A 25,383-nucleotide genomic window follows, 5' to 3' on the forward strand; every position below is an offset into this window, starting at 1 on the left:
GGTTAACAGTTTTATATTGATTTGTAAATTGGATGAGATGTGAAAGGGTATTTGATAGATGAAGATCCTGAGATTTAGAGGGCTGTGTCCCAGGGCTTCTATATTTTGGAATAGGAATATCTTAGTTATTCCATTATTCCATAATTATGGGTTTTGTGAAAACTAATATAATTTAATAATGGGTGGTTTAAATTTGTTCAATTGGTTAATAATTTTACATTTATTCTTCCTGTAATGATGAAATATTTAGAATCCTTTGAATCAAAATATTCATGTTATTTTCCTAAGTGAGATATTTGTGCGGCTGAGATAAAGTTGATGTTTTTACTTATGAAGGATTCCTCCCCATTCAAGTTTTACCCTCTGTTTGAGAGCTAAGAAACAGTGTTTTCAAAGGAGCAGCATAATTAAAATATTTTCCTTTAGTTTCTCTTTTAGGTATAACTGCTTTTCACTACTATTATGGTAGTGGGTTAGAAATACATTAAATTTTACATTAAAAATATTTTGGGGCAGCTTCTGGATGGTTTTCAATCATTTTTCCTGCCTAAAAGACCTTAATATGTAGAGTTTTCATGAGCTATTATATTCACTAGCATTCATTTGAGTCAATGTGGATATAAAAAATGTTTTGAAGGATAAGCTATGAGTGGTTTATGATTTTTATAACCTGGGCAGCTAATGAACATGCTAATATTTTTTAGGAGAGGTCAGCAAAAACATTTTGCCTTGTAATGTTGGCTGGTTTTAGCTATTTTCACATTTATAGTGATCATTTTCTTGTGCTGTGAAAATTCTATATAAAGAAAATTAAATGGAGGTCTACCATATTATTTTATAAAATGTTTTCTATATATAAACCAAAAAGACAGATCATGACTCTTATTTTGAAAATAAATTAGGGTCAATATAAGTTTTAAAAAAATATGCCCAGTATGTCCTAAATTAGCTTCCATCAAAAAAAAAAAGTGACGGAGGTTTTTTAGAGAGACTTTTTTATGTTTGAATATATTTTGATAACTGTGTTAGATGTGCTCTGAAGACTACCTCCAGGTCTGGTGATTTGCTAGAAGGAATTGGAAAACCTGGTCATGTAGTCATACTTATAATTAAGATTTATCACAGCTAAAGGATACCAAGCAAAGTCAGCAAAGGAAAAAGGTACAAGGAGTAAAGTTCAAAGGAAACCAGGCTCAGGCTTCTAGGAATCCTCTCCCAGTGGAGTCACGTAGGATGTGCTTAATTCTCCCAGAGTAATGTCAACATGTGTGAAGTGTTGCCTACCAAGGAAGCTCATTAGAGACTTATTCTCAGGCTTTTTATTGGGGGTTGGTCATGTAGGTACCTTGTGCTAGCAGGTTAACAAAATTCCAGACTTCCAGGGAAAAAAAGCAGATATTCAGCATAAACCATACTGTTTATATGGTTTAAGCACATGATCCGTTCTTATCAAGGAATGGCAGGAACCCTCCTTGTTCCCAGATACTAGCCAAGGATCAACTTTGCAAACAAGCCTTTTCTAAAGATAGCAGTTTTAGGTCTCCTATGTTAACTCTTTTCTTCACAATGGTGTTAATGATTATTGTGAACAATTCAGAGTAAATGTTATAAAATATATGTAAATACCAAATACATTATGTATATGGCCTAACTGGTAATAACTATCTTCAAAAACTTTTATTGTCCATTGTATTCACTCTAGACAATCCAGTAGAAAATTTTTAAAGGAAATGTTTCTATAGTTAAAATTGACATTGTTAGCTCCTGTTCTCCAGGGGCAAATTTTACCTAAGACTGGAGATTTAGATCAAATTATTGTGATAAAATTGATAAGGTATACAAACTTCAGGAATTTGTCTTAAAATAATCAGTAAACTGAGAAAACTGAGAAAATGACTAGTTTGATTAGTGAGAAATTCTGGTGTATTTTAAAGGAAGTTTGATTATTTTTAAGTGACTACGAAAAAAAAAGTAACTGCAAAGTGTTAGGTAGACATGGGAGAGCTTATCTTGAAGACTCATTTGGTATTAGTACTTTACTGTTCATGTACAAATAAATGTTAATGAGATGCTAGAAAATAATTTATTGTAAAGTCTCTTTCATATAATTTGTTTATATTTTTCTTTTGACATATCTTTTCTTCCTAAATAAAATAAGGCCAGCTTTGTGCCACCAACTGATGATAAATCATATAGAGGTGTTACATTTCTTTATTGGCAGGATGTGATGGTAGGACCATGGGTTAAAATAAAAGAAAAGGTAAATTGTGATAATGGAACTAGAACTAAGTCTCCTACTTTTTTTTTTTTTTTTTTTTTTTAGAAGGAGAGAGAGCTTGCATGCATGCACAAGCTGGGGAGGAGCAGAGGGAGAGAGAGAATCTTAAGCAGGATTCATGTTCAGCATGGAGCGTGACACAAGGCTCCATCCCATGACCCTGGGATCATGACCTGAACCAAAATCCAGAGTCCAACAGACTCAACCGACCAAGCCACCCAGGCTCTAAGTCTTCTACTTTTAATTTGCTTTCAGTTGAAGTAAGATGTTTATCACCTTGAGAAACAAAATTGGTTTCAAATACATTACTTGTATAGTTTAATGTGGATAAACATGGTACTTACATTTAAGAAAGAATCTGAGGATTAAAATAAAATTGATTATAATGAGTATAGCAGTATAACCTTTAGCTAAATGCTCAAAACTGCAAAGATGATGAAAGGGTTAAAAATTAATAGCAGCAGTAAAAATGAATTGATATTATGACCCCCAGAGGTAGCACCAAGTAAAATTATAACTTGTCTTCTGCATACCCAGCTGCTTTCCCATCTCTCCCATACTGAGGACCTCCATGGTATAGATCTTGACTTCAATTCCAGGTTCTTGCATGCTGCCCTTTGTCTCTGCTCCTCGCCCTAGTCATCAGACCTTTATATTCACATGTCACCCCTATTGATCTTATGACTTATTTTTCACTTATTTAATGCATTTCTAAATTTCCAGGATTGTTTCTGCACTTCACGAACACAAGTTGAATCACTCAGACCTGAAAAACAGTCTGAGACCAGTATCCATCAACACTTGGTAAGAAAATAGTTAAGTACAATTAATATTCCTCCTTTGCTTTCTGTAATATCATATTACAGAATGTAATTCCTGTTTTCCAATTCTCTTTTTCTTCACGGTATCTTTTACTGTTTCTTCTTCCTCTACTTCTGTTATTCTCCAGAAGTCTGCAGTTGGCCTCTTCCCTAAATAGGCTCCCCCTAAGCAGTCTCACCTATTCATAGGCTTCAGTTGCTACCTCAGATTTTTCTTCAGGTCACCAAGGGACTCTGGCATCAAGCAGGGCTGGTGATTCTCAAATTTTTACCTAAACCCCACACTCTTTCCTGGCCACTAGATGTGTCTATAGAATGCCTCCAATTAGACTTTTCATAGGCATTCTCTATGCAGTTTGAGTAAACCCTTAGAATATCAAACTTCTCTGATGCATTGGATTTCTTTCTTTGGCTAATGAAAACCTTTCTACTAAGTCGCCCTAACTAGAAACTGAGGTTATCCTGACACTTACCTCTTCCTCACATCTAGTTATACAGGCAGTCTCTTCTGTCTGTCTCTGAAATGCCCTTGAGTCCATCTCCTCCTTCACCTCATCACTGCTACTACCTGAATCTCATCGTCTCTTACCTGGACAGTTGCAGGTAGATGCATTGCCCCTAGTTTTCTAGATAAACCTCCTCTCACACTCAGATCAGTATTCAACACTGTGACCAGTAAGGGGCCTGCTTGTATGTGTCACTTTACAACTTTAAAACTTTCATTGGTTTCCTGAAACCTATGGGATAAAGCCTAAACTTTTTAGCATGGTTTAAGGACTCTTAATGGTGTGGAATATATCTAATTTTTGAGTTTCATTTCTTGCTACTGAATCTTAGTGCATACTCTTTTTTTCTGATTGAAATACTTTCCTTTTTTTTCCTCCAAAATTCCTCCTCATTTGTGCAGGTGGACGCAAGTATCACATCTTTGAAGCCTATCCTCTTGTACTTTTTATTCCATTATGCTTCTACAAACCTTAGACATTCCCAGAAAATGATATTTATTACATTGTCTCACAATGATTGATATATATGTCTAAGTATAACATGATTCCCATAAAACAGGCATCCTGTCTTTTTCCTCTGTATCTCCCCAGGGCAATGCCTGATATATTAAATAATATTTTTAAAAACATGCTTGGGAATAAATATTTCTCTGGGGTCCTTTCCTCCTTAATCCTTACTTTATTCTGCAGTTCTTACTATAAAATGGAACGGGCCTTGCAAATGCCATGTTTCCTACAAAATCAAGCTATCCCAGTTATTCTTGTTTATATATGTATCTTGATCCTATTTCAGTTCTCTTCATTTTCCTCATTTCACTTTTTAGTCACTAATATTCTAAAGTCTTTTAGTCTGCCTTTTTATAAAATAGGATATAGTATCCAATCCTAATTTTCATTTAAGTATTATCCTTCAGATTGAGTAGTGTTCAGAGTGCAGTGTCTGCTGTTATCCCCTTGCTGTTACCAAGAGAGAGGTCTTACACTCAGGATATTTCCACAGGTGCTGTTGCCCTTTTTCTTTTTTTCTTTTTTTTTTTTTTTTTTTGGCCTGGTGCTATAATACGTATTACATAAAATTTATCATCTTAGCTATTTGTAAGTGTATAGTTCAGTGGTATCAAATACATTCATAGTGTTGCACAGCCATTGCCACCATCCATCTCTATAACTCTTTTAATCTTATAAAATTGAAACTGTGTATCCATTAAACAATAACTCCCAATTTCCCCTCTCCCCAGCTCCCATCAACCACCATTCTGCTTTGTTTCTATGATTTTTGACTACACTGAGTACCTAATATAAGTGGAATCATACTGTATTTGCCTTTTTGTGACTGAATTATATTTCATTTAATGTCCTCAAGGTTCATTTGTGTGGCAACAAATTGTAGAATTTCCTTATTTTTTAAGGCTGAAAATGTTGCATTGTGTGTATATACTACATTTTGCTTATCCACTCATTTGTTGATGGACACTTGGGTTGCTTTCACTTTGTGGCTATTGTGAATAATGCTGCTATGAACACGGATATGCAGATATCTCTTTAAGACCCTAATTTCAGTTCTGTTTGGTATATACCCGGAAGTGGAACTACTGCATCATACATATGGTATTCCATTTTAATTTGGAATTTAATTTGGAAACCATACTGTTTTCATCGCTGGTTCTACCATTTTACATTCTCACCAACAGTGCATAAGAGTTCCAATTTCTTTACATTCTAACCAACACCTCTTTATTTTCTGTTTCTTGATAGTAGCCAATGTAATGGGTGTGAGGTGGTATCTCATAGTTTTGATTTACATTTCCCTAATGATTAGTGATGTTGAGCACCTTTTCATCTTATTGGCCACATGTGTGTCTTCTGTGAAGAAATCTCTATTCAAGTCCTCTGCCCTTTTTTAAATTGGGTTGTTTGCTTTTTTGTTGTTGAATTTTAGGAGTTCTATATATATTCTGGATATTAACACCTTAAAAGATGTTTACAAATGTTTTCTCCCACACTATGGGTTGCCTTTTAACTTTGTTGATGTATGTTTTTTGATGCACAGAATTTAAAAATTTACACAAAGTCCGCTTGGTCTGCTTTTCTTTTTTTACTTAAACCTTATATCTTTGCTCTCATATCCAAGGAATCATCTCCAAATCCAGTGTCATAAAGCTTTTGTCCTATGTCTTCTAAGAGTTTTATTGTTTTAGGTATTAAATTTAAGTCCTTGATTGATTTTGAGTTAATTTTTGTGTATGGTGTTAGATAAGGGTCCAACTTCATTCTTCTGCATGTGGATATACACTTTTTCTAGCCGATTTGCTGAAAATACCATCCTTGCTTTATTGAATGGTGTTGGCAACCCTTGCCGAATGCCATTTGACCATAGATGTGAGGGATTATTTCTGGGCTCTCTATTTCTTCCATTGGCTTATAGTTCTGTCTTTATTTCAGTACCATGCTGTTTTGGTTACTATTGCTTTATAATAAGTTTCAAAATCAGGAAGAGTTGGTCCTCCGATTTTATTCTTCTTTTCAAGATTATTTGAATCATTCAGGGTCCCTGAAGTTTTAATAATATTAAGTCTTCCAGTCAATGAACATGAAATGTGTTCCCATTTATTTATTTATTTATGTCTTCCTTAATTTCTTTTAGCAATGTTTTGTAGTTTTCATTGTACAACTTTCACTTCTTGATTAAGTTAATTTTTAAGTATTTTATTGAAATTGATTTCATGATTTCCTTTGCAGATTAGTCATTAAGCAGGTCCTCTGAATTTTTAGGAAGTTACTAAAAAATTTAACATGAACAAGAACCTGCCATGATTTTTTTTTAATTCCAGTGTACTTAAAATACAGTGTTATGTTACTTTTGAGTGTAAAATATAGTGCTCCAGCAATTCTATACGTTACTCAGTGTTCATCATGATAAATGTGCTCTTAATCCCCTTTACCTATTTCACCAGTCCCCTGACCCACCCCCCTCTGGTAAACATGTTTGTTCTCTATATTTGAGAGTTTGGTTTTTTGTTTGTCTCTTTTTTTTCTTTGTTCATTTCTTTTGTTTCTTAAATTCCACATTTCAGTGAAATAATATGGTATTTGTCTTTCTCTGACTGATTTATTTTACTTTGCAGTATACCCTCTAGATCCAACCATGTTGTTAGAAATGACAAGATTTCATTCTTTCTTATGGCTGAGTAATATTCTGTGGTGTATATATAGCACATCTTCTTTATCCATTCATCTATTAGTGGACACTTGGGTGTCTTTCATATTTTGTCTATCGTAAATAATGTTGCAGTAAACATAAGGATGCATATACCTTTTTGAATTAGTGTTTTCATATTCTTTGGGTAAATACCCAGTAGTGGCATTACTGGATCATATGGTAATTCTTTTTTTAATTTCTTGAGGAACCTCCATAGTGCTTTCCACAGTGGCTGTACCAGTTTGTATTCCTACCAAGAGTGCAAGGGGTTCCTTTTTCTCCACAACCTTGCTAACACTTGTTTCTTGTGTTTTTGATTTTAGCCATTCTGACAGGTATGAGGTGATATCTCTTAGTGGTTTTAAATTGCAGTTCCCTGATTAGTGCTGTTGAGCATCTTTACATGTGTTTGTTGACCATCTGTATGTCTTCTTTGGAGAAATGACTCTTCCTGTCCTCTGCCCATTTTTAAATAGGATTATTTGTGTTTTGAATGTTGAGTTATATAAATTCTTTATATATTTGGAGATGAACCCTTTGATGGATATATCTTTTGCATAATATATATTTTTTATATATATTTTGCATAATATATATATATTTTGCATATATATATCTATTTTCCCATTCAGTAGATTGCTTTTTAATTTTGCTGATTGTTACCTTTGCTATGCAGAAGCTTTTTATTTGGATACAGTCTCAGTTTATTTTTGCTTTTGCTTCTCTTGCCTTGGGAGACATATCCAGGAAAATGTTTCTATGGGTTAATATCAGGTAAATACAGTGTTACATTAGTGCACTACCTGTGCACTCTTCTAGGATTTTTACAGTTTCAGGTCTCACATTTAGGTCCTTAATCCATTTTGAATTCATTTTTGTGTATGGTGTAAGAAAGTGGTCCAGTTTCATTATTTTGCATGTAGCTGTCCAATTTTTCCAACACTGTTGAAGAGACTGTATTTATCCCATTGCATATTCTTGCCTCCTTTGTCATAGATTAACTGACTAATCATGAGTTTATTTCTGGGCTCTCTATTCTGTTCCACTGATCTATGTGTCTGTTATTCTACTAGTACCATACTGTTTTAATTACTATAGCTGAGAGTGTGATACTTCCAGTTTTGTTTTTCCTTTTCAAGATTGCTTTAGCTATTTGAGGTCTTTTGTGTTTCCACACAAATTTTAGGGTTATTTGTTCTAGTTCTATGGAAAATGCTGTTAGAATTTTGGTAGTAATTGAATTAAATCTGTAGATTGCTTTTGGTAGTATGGACATTTTAACAGTATTGGTTTTCCCAGTCCATTAGTGTGGAATATCTTTCCATTTTGTCATCTTTAATTTCTTTCATCAGTTTTTTTATAGTTTTCAGAGTACACGTCTTTCACCTCTTTGGTTAAGTTTATTTCTAGATATTTTTTAATGTTTATTTATTTTGAGAGAGCACATAGACGTGAGCAGATGAGAGACAGAGAGAGAGGGAGAGAGAGAATCCCAAGCAGTCTCCATGCTGTCGGCACAGAGCCCGAGTCAGGGCTCTGTTTCACAAACCATGAGATCATGACCTGAGTCGAAACCAAGAGTCAGGTGCTTAACCAACTGAGCCACCCAAGCACCCCTATATATTTTATTATTTTTGGTACAACTGTAAGTGGGATTGTTTTTTAAATTTCTGTTTCTGCTATATCATTTTAGTGTAGAGAAATGCAACAGATTTCTGTCTGTTGATTTTGTGTTCTGTAACCTTCCTGAATTCTTTCATCATTTCTAGTAGTTTTTTGGAGTCTTTAGGGTTTCCTGTATGTAGTATTATGTCATCTGCAAATAGTGAAAGTTTATCTTTTTCCTTACCGATTTGGATGCCTTTTATTTCTTTTTGTTGTCTGATTGTTGTGGCTAGGACTTCCAGTAGTATGTTGAATAAAAGTAATGGAAATGGATATGCTTATCTTGCTCCTGATCTTACAGGAAAAGTTCCCAGTTTGTCACCATTGAGCATGATGTTAGCTGTGGGTTTTTAACATATGGCTTTTACTATGTTGAGATGTGTTTCTCTAAACCTACTTTGTTGAGGGTTTTTATCATTATTGTTGTATTTTGTCAAATGCTTTACTGCATCTGTTGAAGTTACATGGTTTTTAATCTTGCTCTTTCTTATTGATGCTATGTATCACATTGATTTGTGAATATTGAACTCCCCTGGCATCCCAGGAATAAATCCCATTTGATTGTACTGAGTGATTTTTTAAAAAATTTTTTTTTTCAACGTTTTTTAATTTATTTTTGGGACAGAGAGAGACAGAGCATGAACGGGGGAGGGGCAGAGAGAGAGGGAGACACAGAATCGGAAACAGGCTCCAGGCTCCGAGCCATCAGCCCAGAGCCCGACGTGGGGCTCGAACTCACGGACCGCGAGATCGTGACCTGGCTGAAGTCGGACGCTTAACCGACTGCACCACCCAGGCGCCCCCTGAGTGATTTTTTTTAAGGTATTGGTGGATTCTGTTGCTGTTATTTTGTTGAGAATTTTTGCAACTATGTTCATTGGAGATAGTGGTCAGTAGTTCTCTTTTTTTGTGGTGTCTTTATCTGGTTTTGGTATGAGGGTAATGCCGGCCTTATAGAATGAATTTGGAAGTTTTCCTTGCTCTTCTTTTTGTGGAACAGTTTGAGAGGATAGGTATCAACTCTTATTTAAATGTTTGCTAGAATTTGCCTGTGAAGCCGTCTGGCCCTGGACTTTGGTTGAGAGGTTTTTGATTACTGATTCAGTTGCTTTGCTGGTAATCGATCTGTTCAAATTTTCTGTTTCTTCCTGATTTCAATTTTGGTAATTTATTTGTTTCTAGGAATTTATCCATTTCTTCTAGGTTGTTCAATTTGTTGTCATATAGCTTTTCATAATATCCTCCTATAATTGTATTTCTTTGATGTTGGTTGTCATGTCTACTCTCTCATTTGTGATTTTATTATTTTGGACCTTTCTCTTTTCTTTTTGATAAATCTGACTAAAGGTTTATTTTTGTTGACTTTTCAAAGAACCAGCTCCTGGTTTCATTGTTCTATAGTTTTTGTTTCTATATCATTTATTTCTATACTAATCTTTCCTTCCTTCTGTTAGGTTTGGGTTCTTCTTCTTCTTCTTCTTCTTCTTTTTCTTTTAGCTCCTTTAAGGGTAAGGTTACATTATTTCAGAATTATTTTTGCTTCTTGAGGCAGACCTGTATTGCTATAAACTTCCCTCTTAGACCACTGTTGATGTATCCCCAAGATTTTTATGTTTGCATTTTCATTTGTCTCTATATTTTTATTTCCTCCTTGATTTCTTTATTGAAAGAATTCAATAAAGAATTCATTGTTTAGTACCACTCATTGTTTAGTACCATGTTATTTAACCTCCATATATTTGTGTTCTTTCTTATACTTCTTGTTTCATACAATTGTCGTTAGAAAAGGTGCATGATGTGTCTTTGATATTATTGAATTTGTTGACACTTATTTTGTGGCCTATTATGTGATGTCTTCTGGAGAATGTTCCATGTACACTTGAAAAGAATGCATATTCTGCTGTCTGAGAATGGATTGTTCTGAATATATCTGGTAAATCCCTCTGTCCAGCGTGTCAAAGTCATTGTTTCCTTATTTATTTTCTGTTAGATGATCTGTCCACTGATGTTAATGGGGAATTAAAGTCCTCTGTTACTGTATTATTATCGATTAGTTCCTTTATGTTTGTTAATCATTGTTTTATGTATTTGGGTGCTTCCATATGGGTGCATAAATATTTACAATTGTTATATTTTCTTGTTGGAGTATCCCTTATGTTATTATGTAGAATCCTTCTTTGTCCCCTTAGAGTCTTTGTTTTAAAGTCTACTTTGTCTAATACATGTATTGGTACTCTGGCTTTCTTTTGATGGCCATTTGCGTAATAAATGTTTCTCCAACCCCTCACTTTCACTCTGCATGTGACTCTAGGTCTAAAATTCTTCTCTAACAGGCAGCAAGATGGGTCTTGTTTTCTTCTCCCTCCTGACACCCTATATTTTTTGATTGGAATGTTTAGTCCATTTACATTCAAAGTAATTATTGATAGATATAAATTTATTGCTATTTTGTTACTTGTTTTGTGGTTGTTTCTGGAGCTTTCCTCTGATCCTTACTTGTCTTTTTCATGTTTGCTGATTTTCTGTAGTGATATATTAGAAGTCTTTTCTTTATTCTTTGCTTATTTATTTGTGGGTTTTTTTTAAATGTTTATTTTGGGGGGCACCTTGGTGGCTCAGTCGGTTGGACGTCTGACTTTGGCTCAGGTCATGATCTCATACTTCATGAGTTCAAGCCCCAAGTCTGGTTCTGCATTGACAGCTCAGAGCCTGGAGCCTGCTTCAGATTCTGTGTCTCCCTCTCTCTGTCCCTCCCTCACTCACTCTCTGTCTCTCTCTCCTTCAAAACTAAATAAACATTAAAAAAAATAATATCTAAATAAATGCTTATTTTTGAGAGAGTGAGAGAGAGAGAAGTAGAGATAGGAGGAGAGAGAGAATCCCAAGCAGGCTCCATGTTGTCAATGTGGAGCCCTGCATGGGGCTCAAACCCATGAACCGTTGGACCATAATCTGAGCTGAAATCAAGTCAGATACTCAAGTAACTGAGCCACCCAAATGCCCATACATGTGGTTTTTGATTTATGGTTACCATTAGGTTTGTTTATAACCTCTTCTTCATATAGCATGTATATTAAGTTGCTGGTCATTTAAGTGTGAACCCATTCTTTTCTCCTCTCCTCCCCTCATTTTAGGTATGTGTTATTTTATATTCTGTGTGTGTGTGTGTGTGTGTGTGTGTGTGTGTGTGTGAGTTCTTTGATTTTTTTCCAGAGATACGTATTTTTACTTCTTTTGTGTTTCTTACCTTTATACCATCACTTTTGGTCTCCCCTCAACTCCACTCAAAGAGTCCCCTTTAATACTTCTGGCAGGGCTGGTTTAGTAGTCACAAACCCCTTTATTTTTTTCTGGAGGTTGTATTTTACTTTATTTTTTATTTATTTTTTTAATATAATTTATTGTCAAATTGGCTAACATACAGTGTGTACAGTGTGCTCTTGGTTTTAGGGGGTAGATTCCCATGGTTCATCGCTTATATACAACACCCAGTGCTCATCCAAAAAACTGCCTTCCTCAGTGCCCATCACCCATTTTCCCCTCTCCCTCACCTCTCCATCAACCCTCAATTTGTTCTATGTATTTAAGAGTGTCTTATGGTTTGCCTCCCCCCCTTCTGTCTGTAACTATTTTTTTCCCTTCCTGTCCCCCATGGTCTTCTGTTAAGTTTCTCAAATTCCACACATGAGTGAAAATATATATCTATCTTTCTCTGACTTATTTCACTTAGTATAATACCTTCCAGTTCCATCCACATTGCTGCAAATTGCATGATTTCATTCTTTCTCATTGCCAAATAGTATTATATATATAAACCACGTCTTCTACATCCGGATGGCCAACAGGCACATGAAAAGATGCTCAACATCGCTCCTTATCCGGGAAATACAAATCAAAACCACACTCAGATATCACCTCACGCCAGTCAGAGTGGCCAGAGTCAGTGATGAACAAATCAGGAGACTATAGATGCTGGAGAGGATGTGGAGAAACGGGAACCCTCTTGCACTGTTGGTGGGAATGCAAATTGGTGCAGCCACTCTGGAAAACAGTGTGGAGGATCCTCAAAAAATTAAAAATAGATCTACCCTATGACCCAGCAATAGCACTGCTAGGAATTTACCCAAGGGATACAGGAGTACTGATGCATAGGGGCACTTGTAACCCAATGTTTATAGCAGCACTCTCAACAATAGCCAAATGATGGAAAGAGCCTAAATGTCCATCAACTGATGGATGGATAAAGAAATTGTGGTTTATATACACAATGGAGTACTACATGGCAATGAGAAAGAACGAAATATGGCCCTTTGTAGCAACGTGGATGGAACTGGAGAGTGTGATGCTAAGTGAAATAAGCCATACAGAGAAAGACAGATACCATATGTTTTCACTGTTATGTGGATCCTGAGAAACTTAACAGAAACCCATGGGGGAGGGGAAGGAAAAAAAAAAAAAAGAGGTTAGAGTGGGAGAGAGCCAAAGCATAAGAGACTGTTAAAAACTGAGAACAAACTGAGGGTTGATGGGGGGTGGGAGGGAGGGGAGGGTGTGTGATGGGTATTGAGGAGGGCACCTTTTGTGATGAGCACTGGGTGTTGTATGGAAACCAATTTGACAATAAATTTCATATATTGAAAAAAAAATAAAATGAAGGGGGGTCTGCAAAAAAAAAAAAAAAAAAAAAAAAAACCCACATCTTCTTTATCCATCAGTTGATGGACATTTAGGCTCTTTCCATAATTTGGCTCTTTTGAAAGTGCTGCTGTAAACACTGGGGTACATATGCCCCTGTGAATCAGTACTCCTGTATCCTTTGGACAGATCCCAGTAGTGCTCTTACTGGGTTGTAGGGTAGTTGTATTTTTAATTTTTTGAGGAACCTCCACACTGTTTTCCAGAGCGGCTACACCAGTTTGCATTCCCACCAACAGTGCAAGAGGGTGGTTGCGAACCTCTTTAGTCTTTGTCTGGGAAACTCTATCTCTCCTTCTGTTGTGAATTATAGCTTTGCTGGATACAGTATTTTTGGCTGCACATTTTTCCCATTTAGCACTTTGAATATATCATGCCACTCCCTTCTGGCCTGAAAAGTTTCTGTTGAAAAATCTCCTGCTAGCCTTATGAGTGTTCCCTTGTAAGTTACTGACTTCCTTTGTCTTGCTGCTTTTAAGATTTTTTTCTTAATCACTGTATTTTGCTAAGTTAATTACAATGTGTTGGTGTTGGCCAACTTTTGTTGATTTTGATGGGAATTCTCTGCTTTCTGGATCTGGATGTCCATTTCCCTTCCCAGATTAGGAAAGTTTTCAGCTATTATTTTTTCAAATAAATTTCATGCCCATTTCTATATCTCCTTCTTCTGGGATTCTTATAATATAAATGTTAGTCCATTTGATGGAGTCACTGAGTTCCCTAAGTCTATTCTCATATTACATAATTCTTTCTCTCTTTTGTTTAGCTTCATTGTTTTCCATTACTTTGTCTTCTGTGTCGTTAATTTGTTTCTCTGCTTCTTCTAGCTTCGTGTTCATTGTGCATCAAGCATGTTTCTAATCTTGATGATTATACTCTTCATCTCTGATGTCTCACTCTTGTATTCCACTCTTTCCTCAAGCCTAGTGAATATCCTTATGAGAGTTGCTTTAAATTTTCCATCAGTCATGTTACTTATATCAGTTTTGCCTAGGTTTCTGGCTGTGGCCTTACCTTGTTCTTTCATTTGGAAAAAATTCCACTGTCATTTTGTCTAAATCTCTGCCTGCTCATGTGTGTTAGAAAAGCAAGTTATGTCTCCTGCTCCTAAAGTAATGGCCATGAACAAGAGGTCACGTAGTGCTGAGGGCCTGCCACTTCAGGAAATGTCTCTAGTATGTGCTTCATGCGCTCTGCTGTTGTGTTCTGGCTGCTCTATTCTTCAAGACAGTCATCTGCAGAGGTTCTCCTTGCCTAGTATGGGCAGTGTTTGGTCTCTGGCCTGAATGTGGCAACTTTTAACTCGGTGTACTCTGGTCTGCTTGTGAAATGATACCTGTCACCACCTCCGCTGGAACTGAGGCCCTGCAAAACTCTCCTGTCTACCCTATGTCTCTTGACTGTAGTGTTAACCCATTTACATTCAAAGTAATTACTGATAAGTATGTACTTTTTGCCATTTTGTTACTTGTTTCACTGTTGATTTTGTGGTTCTCTGGTCTTGTGCTTTTTTTCATGGTTTGATGGCTCTTTTTATATGGTTAGATTATTTTTTGCTTATTTATTATAGGTTTTTGATTTGTGGTTACTGTTAGGTTTATATATAGCAGTCTATATTAAGTTGATGCTCGCTTAAATTTGAATCCTTCCTAAAAGCAGTAAATTTTCACTCTTCTCACCCCTACCTTTTATGTATTTGGTCATATAATTTGCATCTTTTTTATTTTGTGAGTCCTTTGACTAATTTTTATAGATATAGTTAATTTTACTGCATTTGTGCCTCCTTTTTTTTTTTTTTTACTCCTGCTTATGGTCCTTCCTTTCCACTGAAAGAATACCCTTTAACATTTCTTGTAATGCTGGTTTAGTGGTGATAAATTCCTTTATCTTTTGTTTGGGAAACTCTTTATCTCTTCTATTCTGAAGAAATAGCCTTCCTGGATAGAGTATTCTTGGTTTCAGTTTTTGTTTTTGTTTTTTTCCTTTAGGACTTGGAATATATCATGCCCCTTGCTTCTGGCTTGAAAAGTTTCTGCTGAAAAATCAGTTGATGGTCTTATGGAGTTTCTCTTTTATGTAACTGTTTTCTTGCTCCTTATAAAATTTTCTTATTATCACTGCCTTTTGCCATTTTAATTATATGTCTTGGTGTGGACCTCCTTGGATTGATTTTGTTGGGGAGCTCTCTGTGCCTGCCTGGATTTCTGTTTCCTTCCCCAGATTTGGGACATTTTCATCTATTATTTCTTCAAATAAATTTTCTGCCCCCTTTTTCTTCTCTTTCTGGGATCCCTGTAATGCAAATGTTATTGGGCTTGATGGTATCACTGAGTTCCCTTAATCTATTCTCATCTTTTTGCTGTTCAGCTTGATTATTTTTTATTACTCTGTCTTATAGGTCACTGATCTGTTCTGCCTTCTCTAGTCTACTGTTTATTCTTTATAGTGTATTTTTAATTTGAATTATTATGTTCTTCATCTCTGTTTGGTTCTTTTTTATATTTTCTATCTCTTTGTTGAGGGTCTCACTGATATCCTCCTCTCTTTTCTCAAGTCGAGTGAGTATCTTTATGGCCATTACTTTAAATTATTTATCAGGCATATAACTTATCCCCGCTTTGTTTAGCTCTTTTGCTGTGACTTTGTCCTGCCTTTTCATTTGGAACATATTTCTCTGTCTTCTCATTTTTTCTAACTCTCTCTCTCTGTGTTAGAAAAGTTAGCTGTGTCTCCTGCTCTTGAAAGTAGTGGCCATCTGAAGAAGAGGTTCTATAGTGCTATGCAGTGCAGTGTCCCCTATTCACTAGAAACAGGTGCTTTAGGGATGTCTCCTATATGTGTTTTGTGCTCCCTCTTGTGGGTAAGCTGTGTTTGCCTTTAGTCCAGTGATCTGCAGTGGTTCTCTTTTCCTGTTGTTGGCAGGTTTTAGTCCTTGTATTTTGAATGGTGAGTTTGAGGATGCCTTGGACTTAAGGTGGGTCAGGGCTATGGTCGTACCAGACTGCAGGGTGCTATCCCGGTGTTGTCCCTTGAGAAGCTTTTGTGGGTGGGTGGGGCCTGCAGTCAGACCAGATGTTTGCCCCCACCCACTGCTAGGGTCAGAATCAGAGTGGTATGTGTGGTTATCTTCCCCTCTCCCTACAGCAGGAGTCACTTTGGAGTGGTACTGGCTACTGTCTGGGCTGCTTGCTCAATGCCATGCCTGTGACACTGCCTTGGATGGACTCCTGCTGAACTCAGGTCTACAGGAGAACATGGGGGTGGGGCACGCTGTTAGTGAGCTCATAGGAGAGTGTTCATGTGGGTGTCCCATGTCTTTAGTTTGGGGGTTGGGGAGAGAAATGGCACCTCCAGCTCTTTTGTTCTTGGGTAAGTCTCCTAAAATTCCTGCCCCTCTAGAACATCTTCAGAAATTAGAAAATAAATCTTTCTATATACCACAGGTGTTTTTCAAACTACTACTTTAGTGCCTTATCTCAGTGTGATTGTTATGCTCTGGCTCTCCCAGAGCTGAGCCTGCTGATTTTGAAATTATCAGGTGTCAAGCTCCACTGATTGACAAAACTCATGAAGTTAAGCCTCTCTGGTTTTCAAAGTCATATAATGTGGGGATTCATTTTCCCAGTGCTGGTCACCCATGCCTGGTGTGGGGTCTGCTTCTCTCCTTTTTTTTATTAAAAATAATTTAACATTTATTTATTTTTGAGAGACACAGAGAGACCAGAGTGCAAGCAGGGGAGGAGCAGAGAGAGAGGGAGACAGAGAATTTGAAGCAGGCTCCAGGCTCTGAGCTGTCAGCCCAGAGCCCAATGCAGGACTGAAACCCATGAATTTCGAGATCATAACCTGAGCTGAAGTTGGATGCTTAACCAACTGAGCCACCCATGTGCCTCTCTCCTTTCTCTGTGCTTGTGGTGTCTTTCCCTCCTGCAGATAGTCTTGTGGGTCAGTTTGGTTCCAGACCATATGTCTGCACGTCCTACCATTTTTTTTTTTTTTTTGATGTGGTCTCTTCTGTACAATTAGCTGTGGAAGGTCCGTTCTGCCAGTCTTTAGGTCATTTTCTGGGTTATTTACACTGATACGGGTTATTTAGCTGTGTCTGTGGGATGAAGTGAGCTTAGGATCTTCCTACTCTTATCATCTTCCCTTGAACACTGACCATGCCATGATTTTTGCTTTCTAATTTTCTAGTCATCAGATCAAAAAGAGAAGTGAGCTTAGTTTAGGATGATTTACTCGTAGTAAACCTATACTGTCTTCTTATGATTACCATGTTGTTTTCTTAAGTGTCTATAATTCATCTATGTAGTAATTTGATTTTAGACTTTACTGGGCAACTGCATCAAGGCTTATTACCCCTTTGTAGTTTTCACGCTTTTTTTGAAAATTGAGTCAATGTTTTACTATTTTCATTCTTCTCAGTTTTACTACATCTGCACACTTAATATCCTAGATGTAATTATGTCTGGCCTGTAGCTTTGAACTTATTTAAAACAGTTTTAGAATTCAGCTACTTATTTATAACACATGTGCCCCTTCTATTTTAAAGAAGTCTATTTCCTTAATCAATGAGATGGAAGCAAAGAAAAGGTTGATTAGCCTGATTTTAGTCCATTATCTGGTAACCTATTGCCATTTTTTTTCAAGCAGTGAACTGTAAGCTTCAGTTTATTCTGTGCTCTAGCCTTCCTGACAGGCTTACAGGTTATTACTTTAAAATTAAGAAAAATTGTTGTATGTTTTTCTATCTCTTATTTGTGTTCTTTAAATCTGAGTTTATTTGAAGGTTACCTGTTACAATGAAATAAAATTGATTTATTTAGATTTTTTCCTTTATTAGGATTAATTCTAATTTTAGTCTTTCACTCCTCTTGAACAGTATTCACCTTTATTCATCTTTAGCTGTGAGCTTATAATTATATTTTTTGTGCTCTTTTAGAAGTTTAGGGAACATGTAGAATCAAGGATGTAAAAAGTGGTCAGTACAATTCCTAACACACAGTAATATCATTTCTAATCCCACATTTCCTTATCTCTATCTTGGAGGCAGTAATAAAATTGTTGCCACCTACCAATGCCTGTAAATCCTTCCAAGTGTCTTTTGGAGTACTGTGTCTTTTGGGAGGTCCTCTTTGCTATCATATGACACGAGTGGTATTGGCCTCTTCTCTCTTCTGTGTGCATGTCATTTTCACTGCCACTGGGATCTGGTGCAAACCTAGAACTCTGACCCTAAAGCACCCCCATGAGACCTCATATTGGTATTCGGGAAGTCTGTACCCTATTCTTCCAACTCTTGGGGTTTATTTTTCTTTCTGATCTCCCTTATGATTTATTCAATCTTGTGAAAAACTTCAGCAATTTTAATAGGCTGCAATGTGGAAATTTTTCCTTGAATTGTTAATACCTCCACTAGCTGAGTCAGGTACCTGTATGTGTAATAGATACAACTGGCAACCACTTGAAGCAAGAGTAAAAGTATAGAATATTCTGGACAGGTCCCTGCATTTCTACTCTTGATGTGTTTATTAGATAACCTCAGGAATTAACAGCCATTTCTAGCAATTCCTAAAAGTGCTTACTGGAAATTGTGCAGGAAACTATTCTTTGCTACCTATAAATCTGCTTTTCCCACCCTGTCCCCCTTTACCTGCTGATGGCTTTTTAACTAACCACTTATTAGCAATTGTAAACTCTTCTTAGATTTTGAAACAGTGTCTTAAGCCACCCTCTAGTGCTTTCCTAATGAGCATTGTGTTTGAAACTAAAATATCAGTATTTTATATTAGGGTAGGGGACTAAAATGAGGAACCAAAAAAGTTTATTTTGTTTTCCTCTTTTTAAAACAATGCAGGTTGATGAGCTACCCTTTTCCCAGTTGCCTTCATCCACTAGAGCCAAGGATGTGATCTGTTCCACCAATGTTTCTCACTATGAACTCCAAGTGGAAATTGGTAATTATCCTGAATTGATCCTTCATTGTTAGAAATGAAATTGATGACACAAAGATTATTTTGTGAGTGGGTCTTTTTCTGTTGTCACCTATGTTAATAAGGCTACATGTTAATTGTGTCAGTCAGATGGATCTATTAATTTTATGTCTTCCCTAAAATAGCAGCCCCAATTTTCAAGATTACTTTCTAGAATTTTTACTTTTTCACTCAAGTATTTTTAGAGAAGGAAGACACTAAGTAATCTAAATATTATTTGTGTCTTTATTGTAGGAATCTTCTGATTTTATGTCTATAATTTATACTCGGTATGAAAAATCATGTAAATCTTTTTAGTGACAGTCTTTTAACCAAGTTTCTTTTGACTTAAAAACTTACCTAGGGTCACCTTAGTGGCTCAGATTTCAGCTCAGGTCATGATCTCACAGTTCATGAGATTGAGCCCCAGGTTGGGCTCCACACTGGGCATGGAGTCTGCTTAAGATTCTCTCTCTCCCCCTCTGCTGATACCCCTACTCTAGTCACACCTGCATGCACTATCTTTCAAAAACAAAACAAGACAAAACAAAAACTTACCTAAAACCCCATTTATAGTAAACACCTTTCTCAGTTAAGTTTGGAACAAGATGAATTATTGTTTATAGCCATATACATGTGAAATTTTTGCGGTGAATATTCAGAAACATCTATTAAACATTGCAAACAGATACTCTGTTAGATGCTAGGGATATAAAACCATGTAAAACACTTGAGGAATCCATATTCTTTCTGGGAAGTTGAACACATAAGATAGCCTTGTTTATGTACTAGAGAGTACTGAAGTAGAGATGTGTTAAGTATTACAGGAACAGAAAAGATGAAACATCTGACCATCCATCTTGACTACTGTGAAAGTCAAGAAAGATCGCAAAAATGAGCTGGATTCTGAAAAATGAGGAAAAGTTTGCTGAATGTTCTAGTCAGGGTTTTTGTTACAAACAACAGAAAACAATCCTGACTAACTTAAGAGAGGAATTTTTTGAACAATATTGCTAACTGACAGAATTATTGGCTAGAGAGATAGACTTGGAAGAAGCTAAGCGAAGCTGCATAACTAGAACCAGAGCCAGGGCCATGGCCTAGGAACAGCCTAGTTAGTGTATTACCTGTTAGAGTACTTATATCCCAGACAGTGGAACCCACTGCAGGAAGTTCTGACTGCCTCTGCTTCTGTTTGTCACTAACTCCATCCTTCAGGTAGCTAAGCATAGGTCATTGATGTTCACATGGCAGGGTCAAGGAAGCCAAGAGCAAATAAGGATCTGACCTTTCCTAAAATAGCACTAGTGGAAAATGCCCCCAAATTAGAATGGACATTCAGATGATGTCAATTCAAAAAAGGTAAAAACAGAATTACTTCAGTAGATGACTGAGGAAGAATGGTTAGAGGGGAACCTAAACAACCCCCCACTTGTTGCCTACAAGAGTAGGCAGTGGTCGGAGACAAATCTAGAAAGGGAGGTTTGGAACACCTGTGAAAGACCTCATATGGTGTATTTACAAGTTCAGACTCTCATCCCTCACAACTTACCCACTTCATTGCTCAAAGCATTTAAGCCACAAGTTTGGAATTTATTCCCTCTGTGCTTGAGATACATTGTGGAACAGTGACAATGGTAATAATACCATCTAACAGGCACTGAGCTGAACATTTCATGTGTAGTTTTTCATGTCAGCCTTTACCACTCCTATTTGGCTGATGAAGATACTGAGGCTCTGAGAATTCAAGTAGCAATCCTACAACTAGTGATTTTAAAGCAAACCTTTCTGACTGGAGGGTCTAAGGTCTCAGGTGCTGCACGGTAGTACTCTTCTAGTGATAAAATGCTGAGTTCTAGAGGGAAAACTGGCAGCAATTCCAGGCAGCAGTCTGGAAGATGTAGATAGTGATTTACAACTGGAAGTATCATCCATATCACCTGAGTCTTTAAAAATTGCAATGCCTATATCCCATCACAGACCTAACGAATCAAAATTTCTGGTGAATTGGACCTAGGTATAGACTTTTGAAGTAGATCCCCCAGTAATTTGGGAGCATGTCTTAGTTGAGAATGTAGAACATGATAAGGAAGTCACCACATTTGACCAGCAAAGGAGGACAGGACTTGAACTAAGGCAGTCATGCTGACACTGGAGTGAAAGGGATGAATTTGTGGTTAACTTCATTTCAAAGATAAGTGGCAGAATTTGGTGACTGTGGAAAGAGAGAGGAACTAACATTTATTAGATGCCTATTGATAGGTGCCACTCCAGGTGTTTTATATTTTAAAAACTGATGATACCAAATGCTGTTGAGTATGTCAAGCAGCTATAGCTCTTATAGATTGTTTGTGGGATTAAAAATGGTTCATCCACTTTTAAAACCAGTTTTGCAACTTCTTATAAGGTTAAATACACATGACCCAGCAATCCCACTTGCGAGGATCTGCCAAAGAGAAATGAAAGCATATGTCTACTTAAAGAATGTTTTCGCAGCTTAATAGTCACCAAAAACTGAAAACAACCCAAATATTTATCAACTTATGAGTGGATAAATAGTGACTTGTCCATAGTAATGGATTATTACTCAGCAATGAAAGAAGCTATTAAAACAACATGGAACAAACTCAAAAGCATTATGCTAAGTAAAAGAAGCTAGACACAAAAGACTGTACTCTTTATGATACCATTTATGTGACAGAAATGACATCAGTGGTGTAGGAATTGCTGATTGTATCCTGTTGTTTGAATTTGTCATAATTTGTTTATCAGGTCACAATTTTAGCCATTATAACAGATATGTAATGGTGTATCATTGTGGTTTTTTATTTGCATTTCTCTATCTTGAGCATCTTTTCATGTGTTTATTGGACATTCCTATATCTTTTTTTGTGGATTGCCTATTTAATCATCTGAATATTTTTATTTCTTTAAGATTTTTTTTAAGTTTATTTTGAGAGAGTGTGTGCTCACGAGGGGGAGGGGACAGAGAGAGAGAGAGAGAGAGAGAGAGAGAGAGAATCCCAAGTAGACTCCACTCCACACTGTGAGCACGGAGGCCAACACGGGGCTCGAACCCACAAACCATGAGATTGTGACCTGAGCTGAAATCAAGAGTCAGATGCTTAACCAACTGAGCCACCCAGGCACCTCTGCATATTTGTTGAAATTAAAATACAATTTTTGAAAGAGCAAGCGAGTGAGCACAGAGAAGGGGCAGGTGAAGAGAATCTTAAGCAGGCTCCACACTCAGTGCAGAGCCCGACATAAGGCTCAGTCTCAAGACTGTGAGATCGTAGGGTGCCTGGGTGGCTCAGTCGGTTGAGCATCCAACTTCGGCTCAGGTCACGATCTTGCAGCTCGTGAGTTTGAACCCTGCGTTGGGCTCTGTGCTGACAGCTCGGAGCCTGGAGTCTGCTTTGGATTCTATGTCTCCCTCTCTCTCTGCCCCTAACCCACTCGCATTCTGTCTCCATCTCTCTCAAAAATAAATAAACATTAAAAAAAAATTTTTTTAAAAAGACCGTGAGATCATAACCTGAGCTGAAATCAAGAGTCTGACACTTAACCGAGCCACCCAGACACCCCAAATCTTATGCATATTTTAAAATTTAGTATAAGTTTGTATAGAATTGTAAGAATTCTGTTGGTATAGAGTTGTAAGAATTTTTTATATATACTGGATGTAAGCATAGTTAATACTTTCAGCCAGTGGCTTATCTTTTCGTTTTCTTAACAGTATTTTCTTGAAGAGCAGTTTTAAATTTTGATGTTGTCCAAATTGTCAGTTTTTTTCTTCTTTGGTTACTAACATGAGTTTTACATCTGAATGTAGGAAGAGGATTTGACAACTTGACTTCTATTCATCTTGCCCGGCATACTCCTACAGGAACACTGGTGACTATAAAAATTACAAATCTGGAAAACTGCACTGATGAACGCCTGAAAGCTTTACAGGTAACAAAATTAAAAAAATGATTTATTTAATGTCTATTTGAGGAGATTACATCTGTAAGAATTTTTTTTACCAAATTAATATTTCTTTCTGTTAGAGGAAGTTAGATTTCTTTCTTCTAATGAATATGCAAGTACAGAATTGGAAGGAATACTTGGAATCCAGATCCACAGAAAAACAAATATATTCAAACTTTGGTAATTACTGTAAATTCCTTCAAATGAATATCATATTCAAAATGTTGGTCTGGAGATTTACAATAATCTTAGTCCAATCACAAATAGTCAAATGAGGAAATAGAAAAAACAAAAGCATACAGTTTCCTTTTCATCCAGCTAAGTAAAATTAACTTCTGAATGAATAAATTTTAACAGAATTGCATTTTAGGAATATTATAATACCATTTTCATTGTCACTAATTTTTTTTCAATTTCAAATTAAAAAAATTTTTTCAAATTTATTTGAATTCAAGTTAGTTAACATACAGTGTAGTACTGGTTTCAGGAGTAGAACCCAGTGATTCATCACTTACATATAACATCCAGTGCTCATCCCAATAAGTGCCCTCCTTAAAGCTCATCACCCATTTGGCCCATTTCCACCTACCTCCCCTTCAGCAACCCTCAGTTCTCTATATTTAAGAGTCTCTTATGGTTTGCCTCCCTCTCTGTTTTTATCTTATTTGTCCTTCCCTTCCCCTATGTTCATTTGTTGTGTTTCTTAAATTCCACATATGAATGAAATCATATATTTGTCTTTTTCTGACTGATTTCTTTCACTTATCATAATTCTCTCCAGTTCCATCCACATTGTTGCAAATGACAAGATTTCATTCTTTTTGACTGCCAAGTAGTATTCCATTGTGTGTGTGTGTGTGTACCCAGGCACCTCTGCATATTTATTGAAATTAGAATTTTTGAAAGAGCAAGTGTGTGTGTGTGTGTGTGTGTGTGTATTTATGTATGTATGTTGTGTATATATACATATAAATGTATATATATATACACACACACACCACATCTTCTTTATTCATCAGTCAGACATTTGGGCTCTTTCCATAATTTGGCTATTGTTGAAAGCTCTGCTATAAGCATTGAGGTGCATGTGCCCCTTCAAATCAGCATTTTTGTATCCTTTGGATAAATAGTAGTGCAATTGCTGGGTCGTAGGGTAGTTCTATTTTTAGTTTTTTGAGGAACTGCCATACTGTTTTCCAGAGTGGCACTAATTTCAAGTTTTTATTTAAATTCTAGTTAGTTAACTAGGGCGCCTGGGCAGCTCAGTCGGTTAAGCATCTGACTTCAGCTCAGGTCATGATCTCACGGTTTGTGGGTTTGAGCCCCGTTCTGGGCTCTGTGCTGACACCTTGGAGCCTGGAGCCTGCTTCAGATTCTGTGTCTCCCTCTCTCTCTTCCTCTCCCCTGCTCGTGCTCTTTCTCTCAAAAATAAATAAGCATTAAAGAACATAAATTCTAGTTAACATATGGTGTCATATTGGTTTCAGGTGTAGAATTTAGTGGTTCATCACTTATATATAACAGCCAGTGCTCATCACAAGTGTCCTCCTTAATGCCCATTGCCCATTTAGCCCACCCCTCCCCTCCATCAACCCTCAGTTCTCTATAGTTAAGAGTCTCTATAGTTGAGAGTTTGTCTCCCTCTTTTTCTTACCCCTTCCCCTATGTTAATGTGCTTTGTTTCTTTAATTCTACATATGAGTGAAATCATATGGTATTTGTCTTTCACTGACTTATTTCACTTAAAATAATACACTTAAGCTCCATCTATGCTGTGTCACTAATCATTTTTGATATAAAGAGGGAAAGCATTTTTTAATATTGTCCTTATTTTTAAAGTATTTACATGTGCACATGTGTATTGCACAGAAAAAAAGATTGAAAGAAATTATGCTGAAATGTTAACAGTGGTTCTCTCTGAGATTTAGTGTTAGAAGTGATTATCTTCACAGTTTTATGTATTTTTAAATGTTTCTGTTTTAAGAACATAGTATAGATGTTGAGAGTATGACCTCAGAAGTCAGACTGAGATCACAACTCACTTCTATTTCTTTTGTTGATTATATGCTCTCGGACAAGTTTTCTAACTTATTTCTATGTTTCTTATTTCCTATTTCTCTCTTGTAAAATAGGAATGATCATATGACATACTTAATGTCTTGTTGGTGAGATTTAAAGAAATGGCAGCACCAAGAACAATGCTTGGTATCAATAAATTCTGCTGAGTGTTAGCTGCCACCTCTACTGTTATTTTCATCACAAGGCAAAAACAAGT

At 36.5% G+C, this 25,383-nt stretch overlaps 1 protein-coding gene across 5 annotated transcripts in view; it reads left to right on the top strand.

Annotated features, from left to right (window-relative positions):
• The window catches only part of STRADB (STE20 related adaptor beta), a 35,415-nt gene that overhangs the window by 4,649 nt on the left and 5,383 nt on the right, over nt 1-25,383 (top strand). For all 5 annotated transcript variants that reach the window (XM_042949710.1, XM_042949711.1, XM_042949708.1 and 2 more), the window contains 3 exons: nt 3,002-3,082; nt 19,022-19,121; nt 22,972-23,093. In XM_042949710.1, the coding sequence (XP_042805644.1) occupies nt 3,002-3,082; nt 19,022-19,121; nt 22,972-23,093 (303 nt within the window). The remainder of the gene's footprint in view (nt 1-3,001; nt 3,083-19,021; nt 19,122-22,971; nt 23,094-25,383) is intronic.

The sequence above is a fragment of the Panthera leo genome, chromosome C1, assembly GCF_018350215.1.
Source record: "Panthera leo isolate Ple1 chromosome C1, P.leo_Ple1_pat1.1, whole genome shotgun sequence".
Taxonomy (NCBI): domain Eukaryota; kingdom Metazoa; phylum Chordata; class Mammalia; order Carnivora; family Felidae; genus Panthera; species Panthera leo.